Source organism: Myodes glareolus, chromosome 23 (genome assembly GCF_982192425.1).
Source record: "Myodes glareolus chromosome 23, mMyoGla1.1, whole genome shotgun sequence".
NCBI classification, from domain to species: Eukaryota; Metazoa; Chordata; class Mammalia; order Rodentia; family Cricetidae; genus Myodes; species Myodes glareolus.
Genome location: NC_142048.1, coordinates 27,221,620 through 27,249,190, shown reverse-complemented (window position 1 = coordinate 27,249,190; position 27,571 = coordinate 27,221,620). Strand labels below are relative to the sequence as shown.

The window sequence follows — 27,571 nt, the reverse complement described above, 5'->3', positions numbered from 1 at the left end:
ACTGAAAGACTGTCCTGGATTTGGTCCTTTGTGAATTCCTTGCACATGGCTACCCCGCTGTCCACAAAAGTCTGCCAGCCAAAGGGTAATACACAGAGATGTCGAAAATCTCCTTTCAAATCGCTAATGAAAGGTGGGTGGGGAAGGAGAAATATAGACTCCCATCTCTATAGCAGCCCGGGTTTCCATAGAAACAGATGCAGTTGAATCAAACTCTTGAGTAAGCTTTTCCACATTAGTTTTAAGCCTGGAACGTGGTAAGCAACAACAACTTATTGACGAGGCAAAGAGCAAACTTCAACCAGACCTTCTGCAAAAGGCTCAAAAGAAAACGGAGGTGACTTCACACACACACACACACACACACACACACACACACACACACACACACACGAGAACCCAGCTTCAGTCTCCTGTGTTTACCTGGGTGGTAACTAGCAAAGCAGGCCCACTTGAGAAGTAAAATGAGTATAACTCACTCTGGAAACAGCACTGTTAAGAAACCCTTAATGATCCCAGCGCTTATAATGTGGCGTGTTGGGGCTTTAATGAAGTACAGAAATTGTTATTTGCAGACCTACAGTCCCTCACTTACCAGACACCTTTATGAAGCCAGGGGTGTGATGTGGCTCAGAGGGAAAGATTTGCTTTGCACTTTGTGTGAGCTCTGGACCCTGAATCAGACTTTTGTTCCTCTGAGCTACCAGCAGCATAGCAAGCTCTTCTGGGAGCACTTGCCCTGAGTCCAAGGAAGTTTAGGAACCTGGGGTGGTTTCCCTTCCGGTGAAGGGGGAGAAGCTGAAAGAAAGTTGAGCCCGAAGGACGCTGGGATTGACTTGGAATCCCCACGTTTCCTTCTCCTGCTGCTCACAGCAGTGAGGATTGGGGTTCCACCCAGCTAAATGTTTGCAAAAGCCTTCTGCCAGCAACAGCAGGCCTCACCTTGTTTTGTTTTAAATGCATCTGCTATTTAAGTAGGTTCTTTGTAAAATCTTTGTAAACTTGGTTTACAACAGAGACCATGGAACACAGGGAACCAGAGGGCTGAGGGACAACTTTAAATTTGTCCTAACTTTAAGTCTATGGCTTTCTCATGACTATGCTTGTGTGTGTGTGTGTGTGTGTGCAAATTGCGTCTCACATCGCTCAGATTAGCTTCCAAATCCATATGTAGTTGAGCTTGGTCTTGCACTCCTGTGAACTGATTCTCTGCTTTCACCTTCTCAGTGCTGGGATTATAGGCACACACCTCCCCACCTCCCGCCCCACCATCCCCCCACTCCCATTGTTCCCACCTCCGCCTCCAGTGGTGACTACTTTGAATGCTTGCCCAAACTCAGGTTAAGTTTCCTGCCATTTGTTATGGCTTGAATGTGACTATCCACACAGGCTCAGGTGTATCACTTGCCTCTGGCTGGTGGTGCTGTGTGGGAGGCTTAGAGTCTAGCAGGCAGATAGATGCAGAGATGCGGGATTTAAATGATGAAAATGGGCTATTAGGGGTGAGCCTTTATGGTTCTCTCTTCTCTCTCTCTCTCCTTCCTGACCCATCAAGATGTGAACAAGCCATGTTACAAGCTTCCGCCGCCACAGACCAAGCCCCTCCAGCCTCCATGTCTTCTGTACCACACTATCACGCCATGATGGACCTCCCCTCTGAGCTTGAGCCAAGTATGTCCTTACTTCCTTAGGCTGCTTCTGTTAGAGAGGTGAGAAAATTTAAAAGGAATCATTGTAATTGGACCATGCAGGTGACCATTAAGAAGAGGTCGAGGGTGACATCACATACATGGGTCCGGGTGATACCCTGAGAAAAAAGAGAATTTACTTGCTCCCGCCCTGCCCTTTCTTGTTCTCTTGTTTCTACCATGTGATGGCACCATCAAGCCTTTGCCAGATTATAATGTATGTTTATTATTATGTGTTATTATTACTATGTATGTTTATTGTGTCTTGAATATCTGGAGCTGTCATCTCATAAGTGTCTCTCCTTTGTCAATTCCCTAGTTTCCGGCATTCTGTTAGAGTCACGGAAAGCAGACCAAACACAGCTTCCACAAGCTGATATTCCTTCCTCCATGTTGAAGACTTCATTGATCAGGAATCTAGTGCTGCACTCATGAAGCCTCAGAGTCCTAGGGGAGGGAGCTTACTGTCACCCACTGAGGGTAATGGTGACAAATGTCTAGAATGTTTTATGCACAGTCAAAGACAGAGGTCCAGTTCTGTTGAACAGTTTCAGGGGAAGCCACCCTCTCTCTTCAGGCCCTGGCTACCGTACTGGGTCTTAGTTCTCTCTAGCGCTGAATGAAGTTTGTGAAGAGCCTCTCTTTCTCCTTAACAATACTGGATTAAACATGCTGAGTGCTTCCCCATCATTCTAGGCCTTTCTGGAATACAGGAAGATGGTGGTGGTGGTGGGGGAAGGGGTATCTACCAGTGCCTGGGTGATGGTAGGACCTCATCCATTTCTGGAGGGTCTAGGCAGGACTCCACTTCCCCGGTCTGTCTGCTTGTAGAGCCTGTATGGTTCTCGGCCCATGGGACGTTTCCTTCCGGCTCAAGGCATCAGTGGCGATTCCGTTTCTCTCAGCTCTCTACATGGCGTTACTCTGTCTCGTCTACTGCGCCCCTCTCTGCCCATAATGCCTGGCAGCTTCATCTTGGTAATTACTCCTCCACAGTCCAGAAGAAACCCCACAGCTTTATCTCCATGGTCTACTTTATTTCTATCTGTCATGTGATCTGCTTGGAACCGAGAGTCTAGAAATTAGCACATGGGTAATGTGGTCGGGGGCCCCTACAGTCTCGACTTTGGAAGACTTAAAGGTTTTTTCTTATTTTACTATTATTATTATTCCCTTTTATTTTTCATGTGCATTGTCGTTTTGCCTGCATGTACGTCTGTTGAGGGTGTCAGATGCCCTGGTACTGGAGTTAGAGACAGCTGTTACAGACATACGGGTGCTGGGAGTTGAACCTGGGTCCCCTGGAGGAGCAGCTGGTGCTCATAACCTCTGAGCCATAGCTCCAACCCCGACTTAAAAGTTCTTAATTACAACTCTGGTGTGGTAATCAGCATCCATGATATAGCAATTGGCATTTAAAGTCTGTGTGACGGTCAATGTCAGTGACGTAGAGTGTGTGAGGCGACACGCCAACACTCTTTTGCCGCTCTCATTTGATTAATCACATCCGTCCTCACGTGACTCCTTTGAAGCCGACGTTTCCCTTCCGGGATTTATGGCGAGGAAACATAAAGTTACGTGCTATGCTCCCATTCCTATATTCGAGAGATAAGAGTCCCCACAAAAACTGCCATGCTTTTCTCTCCTTAGGGGCCATTGCATGTCTAAACAAATAATGTAAAAACTTTTTGGTCACTAGAGGGAGACAGCTCTGAAGAGTTGAGGGAGAGAGAGAGAGAGAGAGAGAGAGAGAGAGAGAGAGAGAGAGAGAGAGAGAGTCAGTCAGGGGGTATGGGTAGCCCCAAATACTATTCATGTTTAAGAACAGTATCCAGGCCGGCTCCACAGGCAGACAACAGAGGAACTAGTTGCACTCCCCGCCCCATACAAAGCTCAGAAAACAGCCCTTGTTAACTTCGCCAAAGAGCATCCTCCCATAGTGGCACCTCTGCTGTTTAGAGGCAGTTTCTGATTAGTCACTTATTTTTTTTTTAAAGAATTACACATTATTTTGTGTGCATGTAGGAGATACACATGTGTTACAGCACACATGTGGAGGTCAGAGGACAATTCTGGGAGTCAGTTCTCTCCTTCCACAGTACGGATCCAGGATTAACTGAGGTTGTTAGGCTTGGTGGAAGTTGCCTTTACCCGTGGAGCCATCTCTCCAGCTCCTTTGCTTTTCATTTCTAAAATAACATTTAAAATGTATTTATTTTGTGAATGAGTGCTATGTGTATGTTGTGTGTGCTTTTATAATATCTTAGCCATTGCCTTAGTATTAAAAAAACATCTTTTATGATTTTTTTTTATTTTTTCCTCTGTATAGGAGCATTTTGTGAAAAGAAATCCCACTATGTTGTCAGGAATTACACTATAAGGAAACAAAATCCTGAAGATTCTACATGGCCACAGGTACTATGCCCATGGGCTGAAACAAAGGCAACTGCTTGCTAAACGCTGACACAATTGTGTGTCGTTGGAAGAGGAATGAGGGTGTGTTTTCTTCTATTCGAGATTTGCTCCAGACACAGTATCTTTTAAAACATAAAACCTCTGCAGTGAGAGCTTGCCTCCCACAAGCTAAACTATCTAATATGAAATTCATGTGAACTCTATTATAATAGTTTCCAGAGAGAGAGCTGGGTGTGGTTATCTCATTATTGTAATCCTAGAGCTTGGGAGGTGGAGGAAGGAGAATGGGGAGCGTGAAGTCAACCTTAGCTACAACAGCCTGGTACATAAGATCCTGTATCATAAAAAAAGGAGGATGAGAAAGAAAGAGAGAGAAAGAATGACAAAGGAAGGTTCTGTGAAGGATAATTAGCCCTGGAAGTCCAACAGCTAATTAAGGAATACGTGAGTCCGGAAGACGGGTTCAGTGGGAAGCAGAGTGACCCTAGCTAAACGCTGCCTGAGATGCAGCCACAGGACGGTTTATTAGGTGCACAGTCCCTCCATCTTCCTCACTCTGTTATACAGCCTGATTCATTCCCAGAATCATTGTCACAGAAGCCAGTTGCCAGTGGGCATTGCATTATATTTATCCATAGACGTTTGTCTTAAAGACTTGAAAGATTTGTTTTAACTTATTTCGAACTGTGCACGTGAGCTGAGCAGTGGGTGCCTGTAGGTGCCCGTGGAAGCCAGAGGTGGCAGATCCTCTGGAACTAGAATTACAGGTGATTGTGAGCCACATGGTTTGAGTGCAGGGAACCAATCTCTGCTTCTCTGCCAGAGCGGGCAGTGCTCTCTGACCACTGAGCAATCTCTCCAGTTCTATCCGAGAGACTCTAGGAACAAACAGGGTCTGTCTAACCTGAAGGTTGTCACAATGAGCTCTCTGGCAATTGCTCACTCTCACTCTTAGGAGAAGTTCACTTTTCTCTGGAATAACCGCTACCTGTCTTCCACTCTGCTCCTCCATGTGTCCCCCCCCCCCCGAATTCTTTCCACAGAGGTCCCAAGGACCTGGGAGCAGAAAGAACACCAGAACAGGGTCCCAGAGACACCAAGGCAGCGGCTTGTCAAAGACACACCTAGAAGGAATCCTTCAGTGCTTTAGCTCTCTTGGGTTTAGCTCATGACCTTCCTGGAATCAGCAGCCCCATTGGACCTACTGATGGTTTTCTGTGTTGCATTAGATTTTCCTACAGTCCAGTTTAATATTAAAGTCATGTCATAGGTGGTGTACTTTTAAATGAATAACATATTTACTCTGTGATCTGTTATCCGCACTGGTCTTTCATAACCAAAGGTCTGCGGGTGCCGCACTGGGTTTGGCTCATGTCAGTATTTGCGTCTAGAAATAGTCACTATTTTTAATAGGATAAACAATCGTTGTTATAAAATTATATTTGCAAAGGTTTTCAAGCCATGGATCTCTTGAGAGAGCAGACTACCAATACATAATACTGTGCTATGGTCCAGTTTCTTGCAAGGAGATGACAGCTTGGAGTAAACAGGGGCCAAACTGTCCCAACTAGAGAAATGTAGTCCCAGAGAGCATAACTCAGGCCATTCTAGTCCTTCCTGAGCCAGTGCAAGTAGATGTGGGGTCAGGACTAGCATTTGTCAAGTAAGAAGATTGGCATCCTGTTGGGAGGCAACTTGTTGGTTCCCATCTACCAAGTCCCAAAATAATCACACAGAAACTATATTATTTAAATCACTGCTTGGCCCATTAGCTCTAGCTTCTTATTGGTTAACTCTAATATCTTAATTTAACCCAGCTCCATTAATCTGTGCATCACCACGAAGTCGTGGCCTACCAGCAAAGCTTCAACACATCTGTCTCTGGTGGTGGCTCCATGGCTTCTCTCTGACTCTGCCTTCTTCCTCACAGCATTCAGTTTAGCTTTCCCTGCCTACCTCTATTCTTTTGCCCTATCAGGCCAACCCAGTTTTCTTTTTTATTAATTAACCAATCATGTTCACAGCATACAAAGGGAAATCCTACAGCATCCCCTTCTGGATCTGATGGTGAGTCTCTGCAGAAGAGACAGGCTCTTGCTGTGGTTTGGCAGTAAACAGCTGAAATCATCGTTGGAAGCAAAGGGCCTTGTCCAGACTCCTGTATGGAAAAGGAGTTTGTCACAGGCAGTGTGTGAGAACTGCAGCTAGAAATGTGCAGAGACAGATGGCCATGCCCTTTCCTCCTTCTCATGATGACAAAGAAAAAGGTGTGGAGATGTTCCTACTTTATTGACAAAGGGTAGAGGGAGGCAGGAAGGCAAGAAGACTGTTCATATTGAAAAGTTGACTTAAATCCCACTGTATCTCCAGGGCTGCCTGCTCTATAACTTATAAACACTTGTGAGAGAGTCCGAAAGCAATAATGGAGGCTCCTGAAGAGTGTCTTATCCCTTGGCTTTCTCCAATTCACTTCCTGGTACCCACATTCCTCCTAACCTAACCCTCCTAACCTCCTGCCCTTACCCTGATCTCTAACCCTACCTTGGCCCTGACCCCTACCCCTATGTTGGTTACAGTAGGGTCTTCACTATATTTCTGAACTATTTCCTTAGTTGTAGGACAAGGGACATTTTCTGACTGCTTCTTAGCCCTGCTGATGGTGATTGTGGAAACATCCCAGGACCTGCTCTTTGTTTCTCCTAGCTTGTATGTGCCTGCTTCTAGCACCCTGTGTTTCAGAGATCCCTCAGATCTCAGAGTTTTGATTTAGCAATGGGCATACAGTCTCCCCTGTAAACATTTGCTTCTCTTGACTATCTTGAATCATCTTTCCTTATTAATGGTTGTTTTGTTTTTTATTCTTCTTCACAGCTTTAGCTTATATATGTCTCTACTATTCAGATTTCCCTCATCACAAAAAATACATAAGATGACCAGTTTATTGGAGCATATTTACTCATGTGTGCATGAATGTGGGGGCACTTTGGGCGTATAGTGGAGATCAGAGGATAATTGGCTGGAGTCAGTTTTCCTTCTACCCTGCAGGTTCTGGAAGCAAACTCAGATCCTTGGGCTTGGCAGCAAATTTCCTTAACCACTGAGCCATCTTTCAGGCCCTGAGATAATCAATAAACTTATAAAGAGAAAAGTCTTGTCACTGTTCACAGTTTTCTTTCAACATCACAAACCTTGGCCTTGATCAGCATCATACGACACTAAGAGGGAGGTATTTTAGTGTCTGCTCTTCAATCCTGCTCCCTTGAAATTCTCCATCTGATACAGACCCTTCTCCATCGTTGCCAGGCTGCTTTTCACTGAAGCAGATCCATTAGGAATGCCTATTACTTTTTGCTAATCAAGACTGTAACAATAATAAATGGAACTTAGTTGACCAGCAAATAATGCTCAGGACTTATTTCCCAACTTTGGAGTCTTTGATCACTTTTCATTCATTTCATTAGAGGCCAGTCATTTGATATGTTCTCTAACTGCCATGGTAATGGATTTGTACACTCAGGTGTCCCAGTGGAGAAAGCAGTAGAGGTTAAATAAAGTACAAGAAATATCATGGTAAGAGATGAACATAAGATATACAAGCCCCCTGCCAATAGAACATAGCACACTGCTGTTTACTGTAACTTTTCATTTGTTTGTTTTTAAGGCAACCTCGGTATGTAGCCTAGGCTAGCCTGAAACTCTCAAACATCCTACATCAGGCTCCTGAGTGCTGAGAGATGGCATATGGCTTTTCAGTAAACCATAAACTTTTCTTTGAAGGCAGCCATAGCAATGATTTAGCAAATATCATAATAAATATACAAAACACCAGTTTACTAAGCAATTTATCACCTGATGTACACAAATGCATTGCTATGCCTTCACAGACTGCTAACACAGTAGCGTTATTCATACCAGTACTACAAACATGTGAGGTATGCCGGGGCACTGACAAAGATATCCGTAAGTGATAGGAGTTTTTCCATTTCATTATAATCATGTGGGGTCACCATCATATCTGTAGTTCATTGTTGATATTGATCAAAACATTATTTTGTGATCTACAGATCTATTAGCAAGACAAATCCAGATATGTACAAAAAGAATTCAGCATCATAACTCAGGGCAGTTTATCCTAGGTTGGATAGATTGGCTCAATATGTGAAAAATCAATTAATGAAATCCATTACATAAAATAGAAAACTCACAGGAGTGTATCAGTAGGTTCAGTAGCTAACAAAATCCAGTACTTATTTGGAGTGTATCAGTAGATACAGTAGTCAACAAAATCCAGTAGCTACTCATAATAAAAGCTCAAACTTAAGCTAGGAATAGAGCGGAAGCCCCTAATGTTGACAGTAATATCTATAAAAACCCTATAGATAGCATAATATTTAGTGATATTAAAACCTTCCTAGTATGTTGAGGAACAGGCTAACACAGTGGCCTCTAATGGGTCATCTTCTGTAGTATGCAGAAAGCCCTCACTATCAATCTGATAAGAAAGGGAAGGTGGTTCACACACAGAAAAGGAACCATTGAGACTATGCTTATTCAAAGATGACATTAATACCTATGTATAAAAGTTTTTTTTAAAAAAAAGAGCAACAGAAACTGGAATAAATACAGCCAGGTTGCTGGAAACAAGGATAATATCGGAAATCCCATTACTTTTCTACAAACCAACAATGAGTAAATAGAATTTGAGATTAAAAACACAACAGCATTTACCATAGCACCCACAAATGAAATATATACAAACAACACTAAGAAAATGTGTATAAGACCTATTGGATGAGAAATATGAAGCTCCAATAAACACTATTTCTTAAATTGCTAAATAAATGTAGAAATAGTCCATGTCCATGTCTGGAAAAGTTGTCACTTGATGTGCGATTTCCCTCTGTGTACTGTGATTACTAATGAATAAAGAAACTGCTTTGGACCTATAGTAGGGCAGAACTTAGGTAGGCAGGGAAGACAAAATGGAATGCTGGGAGGAAGAAGGACAGAGTTAAGGAGACGCCATGGGTCTGCTGCCAGAGATAGACGTGCTAAAACTTTTCTGGTAGGCCATGACCGCATGGTGATACACAGATTAATGGAGATGGGTTAAATTCATATGTAAGAGTTAACCAATAAGAAGCTAGAGCTAATGGGTCAAGCAGTGATTTAATTAATACAGTTTCTGTGTGATTATTTCTGTCCTGAGCGGCTAGGATGAACAAGCGACCCTTCTCCCAACACACAGTCATTTCTCAAATGAGTGATAGATTCAATACTGTCCTAGTGAAGCCTAGAGAGTTATTTTGTGGACAGCCGATTCTAGTGCTGAGAGACTAAAGACAAAGGATCGCCAACCACTATTTTAAAAGAACAAAATTAGAGCATTGCCTCTCTCTCATGTTAGAGCTCCAATAATCCAAATAGTGTGGTGCTGTGAAAGGGAGTAGGGATGCCATTCAGACCTACATGGATAGAGCCAAGTGATCCTTGGAAACAGAGTAATGCCAATAGGGGGAGATGAAAAATTCTTTACAGCAAATACTTTTGAGGTAGATGCACATATTACATGCCAACAGTAAAGACAAAACAAAACAAAAACACACCACCACCAACACCAACAAACCATACAGGTGTGGGCCTTACTTACCTCTGTCCCCACAACTGTCTCATTCTGCTACAACCAAGACATGCAGTTCTGCCATGAAAGTGCTTAAGTCAGCACACTGCTCTCTGTCATCCTTCCTATTTCACAGTTTAAATGTAAACGCAAACATATTCATTTGTCAAATGGTCCCCTGACTTCTCCTAAGAAATAAGACTTAGCATGTTGGTTGATTTTTAAATGATTTTTTTTTACATTTCAACTCTTTTATAATTCATAACGATCCATCAATTAACCTTTTCCCTGCATCTGTGATGGTATCTATGTATCCAGTGAAGACATAAGGGAAGAATATGGAGTCATTTGTATCAGAGAGCTTGGGGCAGAATTCAGGATGGCTCGCTCTTCTCTCTCGTGCTCAGATCACCTCCCTCCAACTGTGTAGAAGATAGAGTTCCTTTGTTACCTTGGATCATGGTTTAAATTAGCTTAACATCCCTCCTTTTCCTGATTTATGTGATGGGGTGAACGCTTAAAGATGGCAATTCCCCTACAGTCCAGATCTTGACAAATGGCACTATTCTGTCATCTCAGGCAGAACCTTGGGAGTCATCCAACGGCCTTCCCTCTCCCTCACCACCCACATGTTCAATGAATCACCAAAACTTGCTGATTTTTTAAAAAAATGTTATAATAGTGTCTGGCCTACAAAAGGCACAATACAAATGGCATCCATAAGCCAACCTTTGGGTGTGTGGAATTGTAATAGATTGTCAACTTTTTAGACAAGTAGAACATGATGTTCAAAGATGCAGTGCCTTGTTGGCTTTCCCTTGCACGTTTGCTGTCTTTGTAGAGTGTTATTGTACACTTGTATATTAACATGTGTGCTACATGCATTCAGCTGTAACTGTTTTATACCACTGGATGGTGTCCTTGAGCTCAACCAAAATCTAAATATTTGTCTAATTTACTTTTTGAAGAGTTATACAATATTCTACTATATGAACATGCATGATACCAACCAGTGATGCATATTCTTGTTAATTAATATTCAGAATTCTTTCTAATATTTCATCTTAGCAAGCAATGCTGAAATAAATACCTAGGGACCTGTCTCCATGTGCAAGGAAAGCCAACCTGAATGTCCCTAGGGCATAGTGGAATGTGTCTGCTGGAGTCTTGCAAATGCATTCAGGTGTGCAGGATATAGATCTCCTCCTCAAGTGGGGCAGGGGGATGGGGCCTGAAACATCAGGAAAATCTAGGCACTGGGAGGTTGCTTCCACTTGCCCCATGAGTAATGCCAATCATCTGAATGATGTACTAGTTAGCTTTAACTGACAGCAAGATATAGCCTAGAGTGACTTGAGAAAGGAGTTTCAAGGGAGTGACTGACTAGGTCACATTAGTGGATGTTCACATCTGTAGGTGTTTGTCTTGGTTGTTGATTGATATAGGAGGCCCCCCACCCCAGCCTGTGGGAGGTTGCATTGCCTGTGCAGCTGCTCTGAGTTTTACAAGGAAGCCAAGCAACATATTCTCTATGGTTTCTGCTTCAAGCTCCTGCCTGGGTTCCTGTCCTGTGACCTGGAAGTGTAAGCCCCACACATCCTTTTCTCCCCTGAACTTCTTTTGTCCTACAATGAAACTCGAACAGACACCTCATATTGAGGGTTTTCTTTACATAAAAATTATCTACACTGGGCCAGGCAGTGGTGGTGCACACCTTTAATCCCACCACTTGGGATTAAAGAGGCAGGCAGATCTCTGTGAGTTTGAGGCCAGCCTGGACTACACGAGTGAGTTCCAAGACCAGCAAGACCCTTGTTTTACTCATTTTACAAACAGGGAAACGGAAGCACATAAGGAAGTCAAGGAGCATGCCCAAGGTGTGTGCTGACCGGCAGAAGAGGGCTAACTGGTCCTCAATGCTGCTGAGTAGGGTCTACGCTGCTCCTTGGAGCGTTCCCAGGAGCAGACGTACTAGGAGGGGACCGAGCGCTGGAAACTTACCAGCTGATACTACTTATTTTTCAAATGCCCCATAATCCTGCCAGAATCATCTAAGAGCCTCTTGTCCCAACCTGACAGACAACAGAATGGTAAGTCTGTACTTGATGCTTCATTTTCCTCATTACTGCGAGACTGAACATTTGGTAACTTTCCTAGCCATTTGCTGTTCTTGCTCTGTTCCTTGGCTGTTCACATCTCCTGCCCTTTCCTCCATAATTTTTTATTTACTGATATTTCAGTATTCACCATATATTCCATCTGAGGTGCTAATCCTCTCTGTCTAAGTTTTGTAATATCACCTTCTATTTTTCAGGTATAACTGATGTGATGAGCTGTGATTGCTCCAGTATACGGACATTGCATTTTAATTTGAAATAGACCTTTATTTCACAGGAAGGAATATCAATGAGCCATATTCTAGCTCTGAGAATCAACACGATCTGTTTATACTGGCTGAGCATTCGCCAGTGTCAGTGTGAGACATCAGGCAAGGGTAGTGACTGTCTTCCTTGGGCAAGCGAGTGGAACGAAACGCCTATGAAAAATGGTGCTCATATTTTCCAGGGACTAACTATGCTTTCCATGGGTTCCTTTAACAAACGAGTGGGTTGCTTTGCTTGCTTTGGGTTAAGAATTATAAGCTGTCTGGATACTACAGACAGTCTCCTCCTGCTTTAGCGAGGACACTTAAGAGACTTCGCTATGACAAGAAGCAAGTAATTGCAGATTTGGTTCATAAGGTAGCTGGCTAGATAGATTTTTGAGTAAGCCTTCCCTCCTAGCTGCTAAACAATGGGCAGTTGTTACTCTATTGTTTTGTAGTTTCAAAGACACTTTTATCCTCCCTGTGACCTCCTGCTGATGACCAGGATTCTAATCACAATTAAAAACAAAACAAAACAAAAAACTGTGAATTCTGAAAAAATGTTAGATTTCCTGAAGGATTTTCAGCACAATGTAGATGGTTCCCATAAACTCCATTTTTATCACTATAATGAAACCTAGTACTGTTTCCAAAACTAAGAAGTTGGCTTGTTGTAATACCATTAAATCACCTTTGGCAGTCACTAGGATTTACGGAGAAATTTTTCCCTAACGCTTTTTTTTCTTTTTCAAGTTTTTTGAGAGCATGCTCTCTCTCTATCTATCTATCTTTTTCTCTCTCTTTGTGAGGGTGTGTATGCATGTGTACACATTCATGTTTGTGAGAATGTGTGCATTGGGTTGTGTGCATATATATTTATTATGTGTGTATGTATACATGTGTGTGTATATATATGCATGTGTTTGTCTGTTTGTCTCATTCTCCCCTGCTCCATTGACTCCAGTCTCAGTAAGGTGAATCTACGATTTTTTTTTTTCCTTATAGAACTTTGCTGTCTTTTCATTGTTCAGTGTTCGCATACGATTATCTGAGTGATGTGAACCTCCTGGAACCTGAACTCTGCGTCTGATCTTCTCCCACGTCAGCAGTACGCTGTGTGATGCTCGAAGCTGGGAATCAGCAATGCGCTCTTGGTGCTACATAGCTGGCTAGGGATTAGCAGACTCCACGCCACTAGGGATGGTCTCCTCCCTCATAACCAGCTGCCTGTAAAACCAGGAACTGATGTTGTAGGACTCTGGTTGCTGATCCAAAGAATAGGATCTGAGTCAGATCTGTGACCCAGAGAGGAAACTGTAACATGAGGGAGCTGGCTTGTTGGGGTTTATGTCCTGCCCAGTTCCCCACAGCCAACAAGCCCCAAAGAAAATCACACAGAGATCTCTATAAGTTATAAAGCTGATTGGCCCATTAGGTCAGGCTACTTATTAGCTCTTGTAGCTCATATTAACCTATTATTCTGATCTATGTTAGCCATGTGGCTCAGTACCTTTTTCAGTGGGGCAGATCACATCCTGCTGCTTCAGTGATCTGGGCGGGAGTAGGAGGAATCAGCTTCCTCCTTCCCGGAATTCTCCTATTCTTATTGCATCACCTCTACTTCCTGTCTGGTTTTCCCACCTATACTTCCTGTCTGGCCAATCAGCATTTATTTAAAACATGATTGACAGAATACAAACAATTTTTCTGCACCAGGAAACATATATATGGGCTGCTGAAAGGTCATTAATAACTAAATATTGTTTCCTTATAAGATTTCTATTTATGCAGAGTTAATTCAAAAAGAGTTTGTTAACCACTTGCACAGGAAAATGCCACTGTAGAAACTGACACAGAGACTGGAAATAGTGGGAGGCCTACCTAAAATGTAGGCCAACACAATAACCTTATCAGTTATTGTCCTCGCTCATCCTTTTGAAAGAGTGCTTATCTTAGGGTTTCTGTTGCTGTGAAGAGACACCACGACCATGGCAACTAATGAAGGCTCACTTATAGTTCAGAGGTACAGCTCATTATTGTCATGGCCGAAGCATGGTGGCCTGTAGGCTGACAAGATGCTGAGGAGGTAGGTGAGGGTTCTACAGCTTGATCTGCAGGCAACAGGAAGGAGTCTGAGTGTCACCCTGAGTGTAGCTTGAGCAAAGGAGACCTCAAAGCCCACACCTGGCAGCCATACACTTCCTTCAAAGTCACGCCCACTCCAACAAAACCACACCTCCTAATGGTGCCACTCCTTATAAACTTATGGGGGCCAAATACATTCCAACTACCACAGTGCTCTACCAGAATGGTCTGTGGTCACACACCCCTCTCAGCCCTGAGAGTGTGCCCTGTATAAGGGTTCATTTTACCATTGCTCACTCACAGCGCTTGTGAGTACTTCACTTTATAACAAACCCAACATATCTTCTATACTGTGTTTTATATGTCTCATCTAAATTCTTTCCACAGAGATCATAAAGACTAAAGAGCTGATGGGAAGCCATAGCAGCATGGCAGACACTCTGTGATCACTGATGTGATATAATGATACTCTGTGGGGCACTGTGGTGCTAAGCTGTGTTTAGTAGGTCTAAAGTACTGATCGAATTTTTCACCTTTGATACTTCTCCCTCATAGGTTTGGAGTTTTGGAATATAATACTGTCATAAATCGAAGTATATCTGCACATGATTTTCTCTAAAGGAAATACTTCCTCGTTTTTGTATATTGGAAACAACACACAAAGTAAGACACTTTCTAAAAGATGTTTTTATTAGTTTATATATACGAGTGTTTCACCTATATGTATATCCATGCACCACAGTTGTGTGATGCCCATGGAGGTCAGAGCAAGGAATCAGATGCTTGGGACTAGAGTTACAGATGGCTGTGGATAGCTATGTGAGGGCTGTCAATCAAACCAGAAGTGGTTGAGAGTGGGTATGGCCAAAGAACATTCTGGTGGAGCACTCAAGGATAAGAGTGGACAATGTCTGGAGGGTTCATTGTGCTAGCCTACATTTGAGGTGAGCTTTATACTATTTTTGCTGTCTCTATGCTGGTTTCCTACACTGGTTAAAAGTCAGTGCACTTAACCACTAAGTCATTTCTTCAGCTTCAAGTTCCCCACCCACCTCCCCCACTTTTAAAGAAAGTTTATGTTCAGAGTTAGAATCAGTCTATGTCCCAAATATTTGAGGTTGCATTTCCAAATTGAATTCCAATGAGAGATCATGAGAGAAAGGTCTCTGCTTTCATATCTGGAAGCCTTCCCCTTTCAGGGGGCGAGGGGAGGGCGGATTTAATGTACTCTAAATAGCCCAACACCTTATCCAGGAATTGTAGCAAAGTGGTCCACACTGCTCTCTCTACACAGAGACATGTCTGCAGTGACAGGGCCTGAAATGGGTAGTCCTCCACAATTTGTATAGATAAAAAGGCAGACTTATGTCTCTAAAATTTGATCCTATCTTGGGTAATTTCTGGATGGGAAGGACAGGGGAAAAAGTGGTTCTCTCAGTTTGGATCCCAGTTTGCCTGCTGGGTCAAAGGTAAGATATTAGTGTTACCAGCTAACTCCCCAGTGGAACGATTCCAAAAGCCAGAATCAGAAGCCATGTGGACCATGGGTTTAGATTTACTTACCTGAGACTTTCTCTTGGGTTCTCTTCTGAAAAGAAAATGTAAGGTCTTAATGTATTCTCTTCTATTTTACTGCAAACATTTTCTGGAATGTTAGGTTTTTATTTTGAACAGATGAACCCAGTTAGTAATTGGTCTGGTTGATCTTTGTCCATTTGACATAAACTGGAATCACTTGGAAAGAGGGAAGCCCAACTGTGGAAGTGCTTCCATCAGATTGGCCTGCAGGCAAGCCTGGGGGACATTTTCTTGATTAATGATCAGTGTGGGAGGGTCAAGCCCAGTGTGTGTGGTGTCCGTTCTAGACTGGTGGTCGTAGGATGTATAGGAGAGCGAGCTGAGATACTGTGAGGAAGAAGGCAGTAAGCAGCATTCCTGTAGGGCAGAGGTCCTCATGTGGTGGAGACCCCCAACCATAAGATTGTCTTTGTTGTTACTTCCTAACTATAATTTGGCAGCTATTATGAATTGCAATGTAAATGTCTGCTATGCAGAATATCTGATCTGTGACTCCCCCCCCCCCCACCAAGGGGGTCACAGAAGGTTGAGAACCGCTCCTCTATGGTCTATGCTTCGGTTCCTGCCTCCAGGTTCCTGCTTTGACCTTTCTTGATGAGATGGTGGCCTGTAATCTGAAAGTCAAGTAAACCCTTTCCTCCATGAGTTGCTTTGGGTTAGTGTTTTATCACAGCAACAGAAAGCAAATGATGACATTAATTCCCTAGGGTCTGATAGATAGTGGGGTACATGGATTACCTTTGTAGGTCTCTAGGGGAACCAGAACCCCTAATTGAACAGGTTTGGGATGAAAATCCTAGTAAGGGGTTGGTAGAAAATTGTTTTGTTACACAAGTAAGTAATTTACTTTTTGGTTATATATTCCTCCTTAGTTTTTAAGGTCATGTAGGTAGCCAAAAATTAACATCATCATCATCATCTTATTATTATTATTATTATTATCATTACCATCCTCATCCTCGTTGCCAGTCAAGACTGCACAGGGATGACTCTTAAAGACCTACTTCTGAGGATACCCAGGGTTCCTTTAATCTTTTTATGTCTAGTTGTGTTATCTGGGCTGGGCCAGGGTCTTGCTGACTATGGCTTCCCTGGGAAGCCTTGAGGATACTTTTCTCTGTAATTAAATTACTCAGATCTTTACAGAATGCCCACTGGCTATGGTCTGATGGCTGGGTCTCCATGGCCTCTCTGATAAAAACAATAGGTAACTTACCAGTCCTTCTGAGGTCATGGCAGCTGCCCTGGAGGCAAAGGTGGAAAGGGGGCTCTTTGACTGTTGAAAACCTGGAAGGTCAGACACACTAGTCCTAGACAGTGAGTAGAGATTCAAAGTTAACTGTTGTGTCATTAGAGCAGTGGTTCTCAACCCTCCTAATGCTGTGACCTTTAATGTAATTCCTTACATTGTTGTGTTGACCTCCAACCATAAAACTGTTCTTGTTGCTTCTTCACAACTGCAATCCTGCTGCTGTTATGAATCATAAATATTTGTGTTTTCTGATTGTCTTACGCAACCCCTCTGAAAGGGTGTTTAGATCCTACATGGGTTGTGACTCCCAGCTTGAGAACCACTAATTTAGCTAAAAAGCTTATGAAAACAAGCAGATTTTAAAATAAGTCTTGACTCTGTTAAGACTCCATTTCTCATGCACAATGCAGTACCTTTTGGCTACGTGAAGACTTTATAGTTGCATCAGCGTCTGTTGCAGAGCTTTGGGGTTTAGCGAGTCTCCGAGCCCCAGGACCCTGGAGGCTTTGGATAGAACATCAGCTTCCCAGTGCTCCTGCCCATGCACATCTGCACCTCATAGCTGCCAGCTACCCTGACGCAGGTCACGGCTAGAGATTTATCCCACACGCTGGAACTTCTAAAACCGAGCAACTAAATGAGTGTCAACCTCCGTGCCTGGGAAACAGAGCGTGTATATCTTCTTTACCCAAATCCCTGGAGCAGCCCCAGGACTTGGACAGTTATAAAGTAAAGCACAAAGAGCGTAGGTTTAATGCAGAGTCTATCATCTGAGCACAAGGCATTAGAGAGTCACAGGCAAACTCTACCTGGATAGTCAGAAAACACTCGGTTAAAGATCGATAATTATCCACTTACAGAATGAGTTAATGTCAGATGTTTTTACTCTAGTGAAAATTGAACATTTATATAGCAATCCTATTGGATCTGAAAAAGGTATGTTCATACAAGGAAAAGCATAATAATAAGCATTATCACTTAAAAAGTATAACAAAAATTATTACTTAAACCAGAAATAATGCAAATAATTAATTCTGCTCTTAAGAAGTGTAAGCAAAAGCAACAAAATGAAACTAAAGAAGGAGAAAGATTTTAATAAAGCTATAGGTTATGTTAATTAAGTAGAAAAGAGCAGAATTTATAAATATATTGGTATCTTAATAATATAATTTAAATACTTGTAAGACAAAACCCAAAGCAGAGATAAAACCAACATATTGAAAGACAAAAACTGAGGAAATTAGGAGGACTACAAAGGAGTCAGTGTGAAAACTGAAAATTGAATAAATAATCCTGGGAACTATATCACCAAGACTGACAAAAGAGAGACTATTGTTCTTTAATGATATAATGTTGGGATGCCCCGAGCAGCCTGCGAGCCTTGCCGCCAGAGCAGTGCAAGTTCCCCGGGCAAGCAGCAGAGTCAGGCGGCTGGATGTGGTGGACAGCAGAGTAAATGGACATAAGGCTATACATAAAGCTAAACATTTATTACTTAAAGAAGAGGGAGACATTTATTACTTAAAAAGAGGGAGACAGAGTGACATGGAGACAGACATAGAGAGAGAGACAGAGACACGTGTACACACGCCAAGAGACGGACAGAAGAGAGAGGGTTAAGATGGTGATGAGGAAGGTCAGAAGTGGCTGGGGAGTGGGCATGGTTAGTCCTTAAAGGCACCGCAAAGGAATAACATTCCCGGATCCTTTTTATAATAAAAAGTAGAAGGTTAGACGTTACAGTTTGAAGGAATCGGGGGTGGCGAATTCTCAAGACTGCTTCCGGCTGATTTGTGGGCGTCGTCTTTGGAGGGGGTGGGGAAAGATCCAAGAGAAGACTGGGTGGTGGTCACATCCTGGCATAGTTGTAGTTGGTCTCTGCTCCCGACAGGTGTCTGTGGCATGGAAATGTCCCTTGTACCTGGTTAGGGTGTTGGCAGAACAGAGGACAAAGTTAAATTAAGAAAAAAATTTTTTAGGACCAGGGAATTGAGGGGTTATGTATCTGACCTGTTTATGGTGGGTTCTTTAATTCGGCTCCCAGGAACTCATAAGAAAAATAGAAGTTTTACATTGTACAATGAAAGGTATTTTTATTTGGTGAGGCAGCCTGGCAAAACCTCTTAGCTATCAGACTGTCAGAGATCTTTGAGAAGGATAAGATTTTACTTGAGTTACTGATTAAAAAATGACAGAGAACTTACTTGGTTGGCATCTAGAGCTACTCTTTGGTCCTACCTGGTTGCTGAAGGTTGCATTTGACCTTGGCTGTTTAGCGCAGAGCCTGTCAGGCTTTAGAAGACCCTGTGGGCTAAGAAATCTTTAGGAAGACAGGCCTACCTTGACCTGGGCAGCTAGGCTGTCGATTCCAGTGATTTTGTCCACGTTTGGAGGTCTCCAGTTTAGGTGAAAGGCAGTTTTTGCCCAATGGTCAGCGCTTGGCAGTTGAAGCGAACTGCAGATGGACGCTGGTCTGTGACTGTTTGTCTTCTGTCTTTTTGGAGGAAACAGAGTGCTTGCTAGGAGCCAACCTGTCTCTTTTTGTTATGAAAAGTTTTTTAAATAATTAAATATTTAAACATCACATTCCCCAGATCTCTGAGCAGTTGAGGGCTGATTATTAGGTATAGCTGCAATATAGAATCTGTCTGGAAGGTTGGGTCTGGGTTTGACTGTACTGACTCTTAATAGGTAAGATCCATATTTGTAAAAAGACAGAAAGAAAGAAAAAAAACTGTTTGTAACATTAAGATTAGTGGCAGAATTGACAATGGTAGAGAATAGCTTAATATTAAATATAAGAGAGGTAAAAATACATACCAGTTTAAAATATGAGACTTATGATTTTGTAGTCTGAAATGAGATGAAATGAACAATTATTATGCATAGAAAGATTGAACAAGAATTAGGCAAAGTGCATGTTTCTGATGGGCCCTATCAAAAAGCATGTCACTATGCAAAACACCTGTAATCAGAGTTAACGAAAGGATTTCAGTGAACACCGAGGAGGGGGAAGGGAAGGCAGGACATACATAAGAGTGGGAGAGCTTGGTCACGTGACCTTGCTCTCGTCCGAGATAGCAATAAAGTTACCTGACCCCAGTGAACATGGCGGCAACCACGTGTTGTGGGAAAAGTTACAATTTTAGAGCTGTAAGGATTTTAAGCTTAAAGAGAGGGACTTGAAGGCGTTATCTGCCCTGTTGTTGAGCCGCCATGCCGAACCATAAGCCATGGGGGGAGGGGGGAGGCTGGAACCGAAAAAAACTGCACCATGTCATGGCTGAAATGGAAAAGCCGCAGGTATTTTAAAAGCCTTGGGCTGCCTGCCATGGCAGTTGCTATCCAGAGTTTGAATCGTGAAAACCCGTGCAACGAACACCCAGGACCACATGAGCAAGTGTCCTCGATCCACGTGTGGGGTGTTATGGGCCTAGCTGGATTTGGGCAGGTTACTCAGAAACCAGAGGCCGGGGCCGCTCCATAGTGGCAGTTACGACGAGAGGAGAGAAGAGGGAAAGAAAAGAAGTGAAAATGAAAAAAGATAAAGAAACTGAGGACCCGGTCCCCAGACGAATGTCGAATGTACAGCACGGGAAGTATGCAGTGCTAACGCAGGCGGACCAACCCCCGGGGTCGTCCAAGCACAGTTCCAGTAAAGGAAAGCAACCGTCTGTAGCAGAATGAGGAACGACTCACGGATTGAAGCATTGAAGCCGTCCGGGAAGCCAGTGGTGGGAGTGGAAAAAGAACCCGGTTCAGGATATCCAAGTCACGTGGCACCAATTTTGTTCTTTAAAAAGATATGATGGTTGGGATGCCCCGAGCAGCCTGCGAGCCAGGCAGAGGCTGCTGCCAGAGAAGTGCAAGTTCCCTGGGCAAGCGGCAGAGTCAGGCGGCTGGATGCGGTGGACAGCAGAGTAAATGGACATAAGGCTATACATAAAGCTAAACATTTATTACTTAGAGAAGAGGGAGACATTTATTACTTAAAAAGAGGGAGACAGAGAGACATGGAGACAGACATAAAGAGAGAGACAGAGACACGTGTGCACACGCCAAGAGACGGACAGAAGAGAGAGAGTTAAGATGGTGACCAGGAGGTCAGAAGTGGCTGGGGAGTGGGCGTGGTTAGTCCTTAAAGGGACCAGACCCAAAGGAATAACAGAGACAAGCGAGGTAGATTAATAACCACATAATTTTTTTTAAAAAAAGACTCAATTTCCTAAGTGTAAATTTGACAAGCTTGGTGGGAAACACAATTATCTTGATAAAATATAAAAATTCTCTTTATAAAAAGCCAGGTTTTGTAAATGTTGCCAAGAGCAGAAGAATTATTTGATATTTTAGTGGGAACTGAGGGAGCTGAAACAGAAAACATGGCTACGTTAAATGTTACATTCTGAACAATAATAACATAGCAATGTTGCGGAGATAAAAAGGCCAAAGTGAAAAGTCAAAGTAGGCAGCGAGCTCACCCCTCTCTAACAGGGCAGAGAAATGCCGCAGTCATTTTGTGCTCATTTTCAGAGTCTGACCACTGATTCTCTCCTGAGCTAACCTGGGGTAACCCCAAGGCAAATATGTAGATTTGCCCAGCTAGCAAAACTCAGGCTTCAGGGTCCAGCTGAGTCTGCAGCTTCTTTGGGCTTCTTCGTGGGGAGTTCTTTTTATATGTGTAATGCCCAGGGCTGGGCACCCTCCAGTTATTAGTACATTTCCCCTCTCTCCCTCCCTCCCTCCCTCCCTCCCTCCCTCCCTCCCTCCCTCCCTCCCTCCCTCCCTTCCTCCCTCCTCTCCCTTCTCTTCCCCTCCCCTCCCCTCTTCTCCTTTCAATTCTTCATTCTTTTCCTCCCCACCCCCTTCCTTCATGTCTCTCATCTTTTCTATTTAATGAAGCAACAATATATTACTATTCAAACAGATAAGACTAAAATTGTAGAGCCAGGTGGTGGTAGTGTACACCTTTAATCCCAGCACTCAGGAGGCAGAGGAAGGGAGATCTCCGTTAGCTCAAGGCCAGCCTAGTCTACAGAGTTCTAGGATGGCCAAGACTACACAGAGAAACCCTGTCTTGAAAAACAAAGCAAGAATAAAATTGTGTTTTCAAACTAATACACATTAAGGATAAACTACTCTTTTTCTATTTTTAAAAAGAAAAAAATGAACTTAATTATAAAAGCATTTTCTTTCATTGGAGAAAAAAATGTTTCATTCTTGTCTGAGTCAACTGAAATGTCAGTTGGCTAATTTCTTTTTGTTTGTTTGTTTGTTTTTAAGACAGGGTTTCTCTGTGTAACTTTGGAGCCTGTCCTGGCACTCTCTCTGTAGACCAGGTTGGCCTCGAACTCACAGAGATCCGACCGCCTCTGCCTACCAACTGCTGGGATTAAAAGTGTGCGCCACCTCCGCCTGGTTGACTAATTTCATTTTATCCGTGATGCCATGTGAAGGTTTGACTTTCAACACAAGGGAACGGTGAAGCAGGAGCAGGTGAGCAGCTGGTCAGAGCCAAGGAGATGAGAGAGACCATAGGTTGACCATGCCTGCATGGCTCCTCAGGATCCAAGCCACCCTACAACGCCAACACAACCCAATATTTTCTAAGTTGCTTCTGTGGCCACACATATTTTATGAGCGTATGCCTAAACATTTCGTTTAGCTTTGCCCTAGAAGGAAGAACCACTGTAGAGAGTCCTGAGACCTGGGGGACTTTGTCTTCGCCATCTCCTTGAGGGCCTGGACCTTCTCCCCTTCCTAGCCCCCCTCCTGTGAGGAGCTCCTCTGACTACTTATTCCTGTGTTGGAACTTGCTTGGTTGCTTCAAGTTCTTCTTCCACATCAAAGTCGTATCCTCCATCTCTGTTTCAGCCTCCTGGGCAATGCTGCCTCAGCCGAACCTGTTAGGCCTGACCTCTTCAAATTCAGCTGTAGAATCTTCTCTCTCTGACTTCTCTCCTAGCATCTCTGTTTTGCAGTGCCTCCTCCAGGTGGGTGCCAGACACCAACAGTTTATTTGCATCTGAAAAATAAAACAATAGCATTACCTTTCGGGGCATATGAAGACAAAAATCAATAGTGGGGACCTAGATAAGTTATTTGTTTTCAAAGGCTACGGCAGTGACAAGACTTCATAGCTCATCAGAGCCCGCCTAAATGTTTACACCCTCTAGCTTATACCCTAAGTTAAGAGTTTGGGGTTACTGAACGATTAAGTGAAGAGGTCAGAAGATTTAAATCAGGCAACACAAGTTTAAAGACATCCCTTCTCCCCAGCTCCTCCCTTTGGTCAGCACAATTGCAAATTTAAGTGTTGACTTTGTCATCTTCCAAGAAGACTTCGCCTCTTCGCGGATGTTTATATTTATATAACTTTCACCAAAACAACAAGGTTTTGCTTCCTCCCTTTGGGTTAATTCTAGGGTGTCAGAGAGCACAGCCTATGCAGAGGGGGTCCGTCTCTGGACTTGGGTGAACAGGAACGTTTTTAAAAAATGGAGTGCTGTTCCTTTAAATCCTGCAAGTGAAGTTGGCTTAGGAAGAGCAGCAACTCGAGGTCCAGCCCCTAGAAGAGAGAACAGCTCAGGCTTCACAGGGGACAGTGGTGCCAGCTGGCTCTGACAAGCCCCTGGCAGCATGGCAGTAAAGCTCGGGGCCGTCCTGCTGGTGTTTGGGCTCAGCCTGGTTTGGCCAGCTGCTGCCCACCGGAAGCTCCTGGTGTTTCTCCTGGACGGCTTTCGCTCAGACTACATCAGTGAGGAGGTCCTGGCATCCTTGCCTGGTTTCAGAGAGATTGTGAGCAGGGGAGTCAAAGTGGATTACCTGACTCCAGACTTCCCCAGCCTCTCTTATCCCAATTACTACACCCTAATGACTGGTGAGTACCTACCACGTCCACTTCTGAGGGGGGAGGGCACAGCTGTTCTCCGACATCAAAGACAGGCGAGAATCTATGGTCACAGCTAAGGCTTTTGCTTTGCCACAGTTGTGTTTTCCCACAAGTACCCTCCCAAGGAACTGTTTCGAGTTGTCTATGAACAGAAGACATGACCGTAACAATAGATGGAAGTTGGAGATTTTTAAAAAGTGGTTATTGTTGCTTGTTTCACAGATTTAAAAAAATAACATGGCATGTTCTAAGTTAAGGTGAAAAAGACAGACAGGGCTCCGTGAACCCACACCAAGTCCCTCTGTGCCTTCGCTGATGCCTGGATTCTTGCAGACTGACTTATCAATGGAAAAGCTGCGACAGTTACGCCCAGGCAGGGAACCCTGTTTCTAGACAGCTTGGAAGGGACATTTTGGCTCACACTCCAGTCTTCTTCAGTGATCCCACTCTCTTCTTAGGCCTTTTGGGGCCAGGTAACATGATACAGAGACGAATCATTTGTAACATAATAGAGAGACGAATCATTTGTAACATAATAGAGAGACAAATCATTTTTGTTGTGGAACTGAGATTGCCTGGCATCTATGTAGCAAGGGCTGGGGGAATGGCAAAAAGCAAGCACAACCCCCTAATGAACAGATAGAATTCCACCTGCTCGTCTGGGAAACGTGGATTGGGCTAAAGATGACCTCTTTCTGTCTGGGATTGCCAGCATGCCAAAAGGTGATTCCAGAAAGCTGAGCCTCTGCGTGATAAATCCCACAGCCTCTTCCTGCTCATGCAGCTGGATTCCCAGCCTCTGTTTTGCTCATCTAACCTTGCAAAACCAGCAAGAGGTGTCCAGAAAATCCTGGGTTTTCTTTTGCCAACCAGCTATCCAGGGAGGCTACGACTGCAGTCATGGCGGGATTTCACTACCTGCTCTGAACTCAGGGAGAACTTTGAAATGACATCACCAAACAAGACCTGAGAACTGTGATATCTCATTAAATAGCTTTACACAACTCCAAAGCCAAAGGAGCCCGAAAACATAATATTGGTATCTTTAGCTCTGTGTTCCGGCCATTGAAATTACTCAATAAAGGAGGGTAACACAAAGGGGCCGAGATCCCTGGGATTTCTGTCTTGCCCCGGGTGTACACAAAGTCACCTCGAACTGACTCCACAAATTAAACGGAATATATACTTTGGAGAATTAGAAATGGAGATACGGGAGAGAAAAAAATTAGGCTGCTGCACACAAACAAGGTCTTTGTTTGTTCCCCCCCACAGCAGACAAACCAGCCTCTAAGATAAACAGTTAACAAAAGCTTCTCTGCCCTTCCCTTGGCCTGCTTGCCCATGCTCGCTTGCTGGCTGGGAAGCAGTTTGCAGGCTTCTGGGCTACACACAGATGTTATTGTATGTCCCAAGCCGATTCTGCAAGGGGGGCTTCATGCACACTGGCCACCCCCTCTCCACTTGTCTTTCAGCGCCTGCTGGGAGACACAATTCATAAGCTGCCACGTGCAGCTTCTTTTCCATTGCAGTGCGGAACGAACAAAATCCAGTTTATCAAGTCTGACTCCAGACAGTCAAAAGGGCCTGTTGCAAGCCCACACGGACACGCAGCCAGTGATGTGGACGGACTTTGTTTTTCAGAGCCACGTGCCTGGCATGGCACAAGGATGGATTTTCATGGAACCTCTGTCGAGCAAACACACACCTTCTTTCCAGGCTCTGGGTCTCTAGGGGATATGGGCTAAGCGATTCCATAAGTGTGTTACAACCTCAGGCTCTGTGTCCCAGCATTCTCAAGAGAGAAAGCTAACCTGCGGGGAGAGACTATCGCTCCAAGCACACAAAGATCTCACCCTAATTTTGACACTAAGGCTAGCCAGAGGAAGAGGCCATGCACATCTCCTGTCTATAGATTTTCAGGCAAATACATGCTCTGATTGGAAAGTCTGCTCTTCTGTTTGCTTTTAGGAATGATGCTAGATGTAGACTGTGGCCAGCCAGACCTGTGTTTATGCACAGACGTCTCTGGGCATGATTCATCTTGCACCTGAGGAGTAAACCCGTGGTTTCGGGGAAGAATTTTCAGACCATGAAATCCACTTATGTCATTTCACTGCCCTGTAGCTGACTGAAGGACACATTTAGACAGCTTTTCCATTTGATGTGGAGAAATTCCATTTGCGCTTAAATAGAAGGAAGAATATACCCATTGAGAATTCTATCTAAACATATGACTTGAGTGTTTGAGCGTTTTATAAGCCAACAGAATGGTGGGGGTAGGCCCCTTCGTACCAAAAGATAGGCTGTTTGGATTTCTCAGACTTCACAAGAGAAACTGTGCTTGCTCCGTTGCCTGGGTTAGTGTGCATAAGACCGAAAGCCCTTGATATTTTAAATTTCACATAATGAGGGATAATGGGTTATTGGAAGGAAAGCATTGTTGGCCGTGGAGTCAGAAGAACTTACTTGGAGCACTTCCAGGAAGGACTTTGACCATTGTCTTATTGCCCTCCGCCTCTGTGTCCTCAGCCGTAGCATAGATGAACTGCCAGGTCTAGACCCCTCCTGGGTAGGTGCTACTGGGTGCAGATATGGAGTCCGAGATGTTAGAACTGTCCTGTTCCCCCCCCCCCGTCTATGGTTTAAATGGAGTGTGTTCCACTGTGCTGGAGGCTTGGTCCTCAGTGTAGTTATGCTGAGGAATGCTGTGGAAGCTTTCAAGGGTGAAGACTGCCAGGAAGCCCTTAGGTCCCTGCAGGGATGTGCTCTCAGGAGAGAAATTACCGTAGGTCTCATGGAATCCATGGGTTCTCACAAGATTGACTTAGCATAGACACTTGAGCCTGACCCTTGAATGGTCTCTGGATTTCTAATGTGAGATATGATTTATTTCTTCCACGTGTTCTCTTGCCATGGTGCCAAGTGCCATCAAGACATCAACAAAGATCAAATTAGGGGAACTACCCAATCCAGAACTTACAGACTCCAGAACTGTAAACCAAACAAGCTAATTTTCTTTATAAAGCCCCCAGCCTTAGACACTTCCTGATAGTAGCAAAAGTCAGATCAATATAGCCTTCTAGGGAGGCTTTCATATAGACATTAACAAATGGCTGAGACTCCGTAGGGACAGGATTTTCTAGGACAGCCAATGGAATATAAATAAACGAACTTATTTTTAAGCAACTTTAGGGATTCTCCTGTCCCATCTAACAAAAAGACGCCGGCTGTGCTGGTCCTCACCCCCACCAAGGTGTTTCCAACAGGACATCTGTGAACAAAATTCTGATAGTGATTAAGAAGATCCATCAATTGATTGCTATAATCACAGAGTCTTAAAACAAGGTTTTTCACCGAGGAGGTTTACACTGCGCTTGAGGAAAAGAGCCACTCAGAGGCTAGATACCTACTAATATTGTAAAATATACACCAGGATATGTTGTGAGCTCAAAGACTTTCATGCCAGTGCTAAGGAGGCAGAGGCAGGTGGATCTCTATGAGTTCGAAGCAGAGTGGGTTCCAAGACAGCCAGGGCTACACGGAGAAATCATGTCTCAAAAAAAGGAGAGAAGGAGAAAGAGGAGAAGGAGAGGGGAAAGGAAGAAAGAGGAAGGGGAGATTAGGGGAAAGAGGAGGAGAATGAGGAAGAAGAAGAAGAGACACCTGGTGTATGGTGTGT

General features: G+C 43.8%; 1 protein-coding gene and 1 long non-coding RNA gene across 3 annotated transcripts in view; one reads left to right on the top strand and one right to left on the bottom strand.

Annotated features, from left to right (window-relative positions):
• Positions 1-18,472: 18,472 nt before the first annotated feature.
• LOC148118321 (uncharacterized) lies at positions 18,473-21,709 on the bottom strand. The gene is made up of 2 exons (XR_015736192.1): positions 20,703-21,709; positions 18,473-19,497 (listed from the first exon to the last, which is right to left on the bottom strand). It is a non-coding gene; the product is annotated as an uncharacterized LOC148118321 (long non-coding RNA).
• A 1,840-nt stretch (positions 21,710-23,549) lies between these two features.
• The window catches only part of Enpp6 (ectonucleotide pyrophosphatase/phosphodiesterase 6), a 102,868-nt gene continuing 98,846 nt past the window's right edge, over positions 23,550-27,571 (top strand). The window contains exon 1 of one of the 2 annotated variants that reach the window (XM_048455808.3): positions 23,550-23,880. In XM_048455808.3, coding sequence (XP_048311765.2) covers positions 23,640-23,880 — 241 coding nt within the window. In that variant the 5' untranslated portion in view covers positions 23,550-23,639. The remainder of the gene's footprint in view (positions 23,881-27,571) is intronic. The other variant, XM_048455807.3, reaches the window with a different exon arrangement.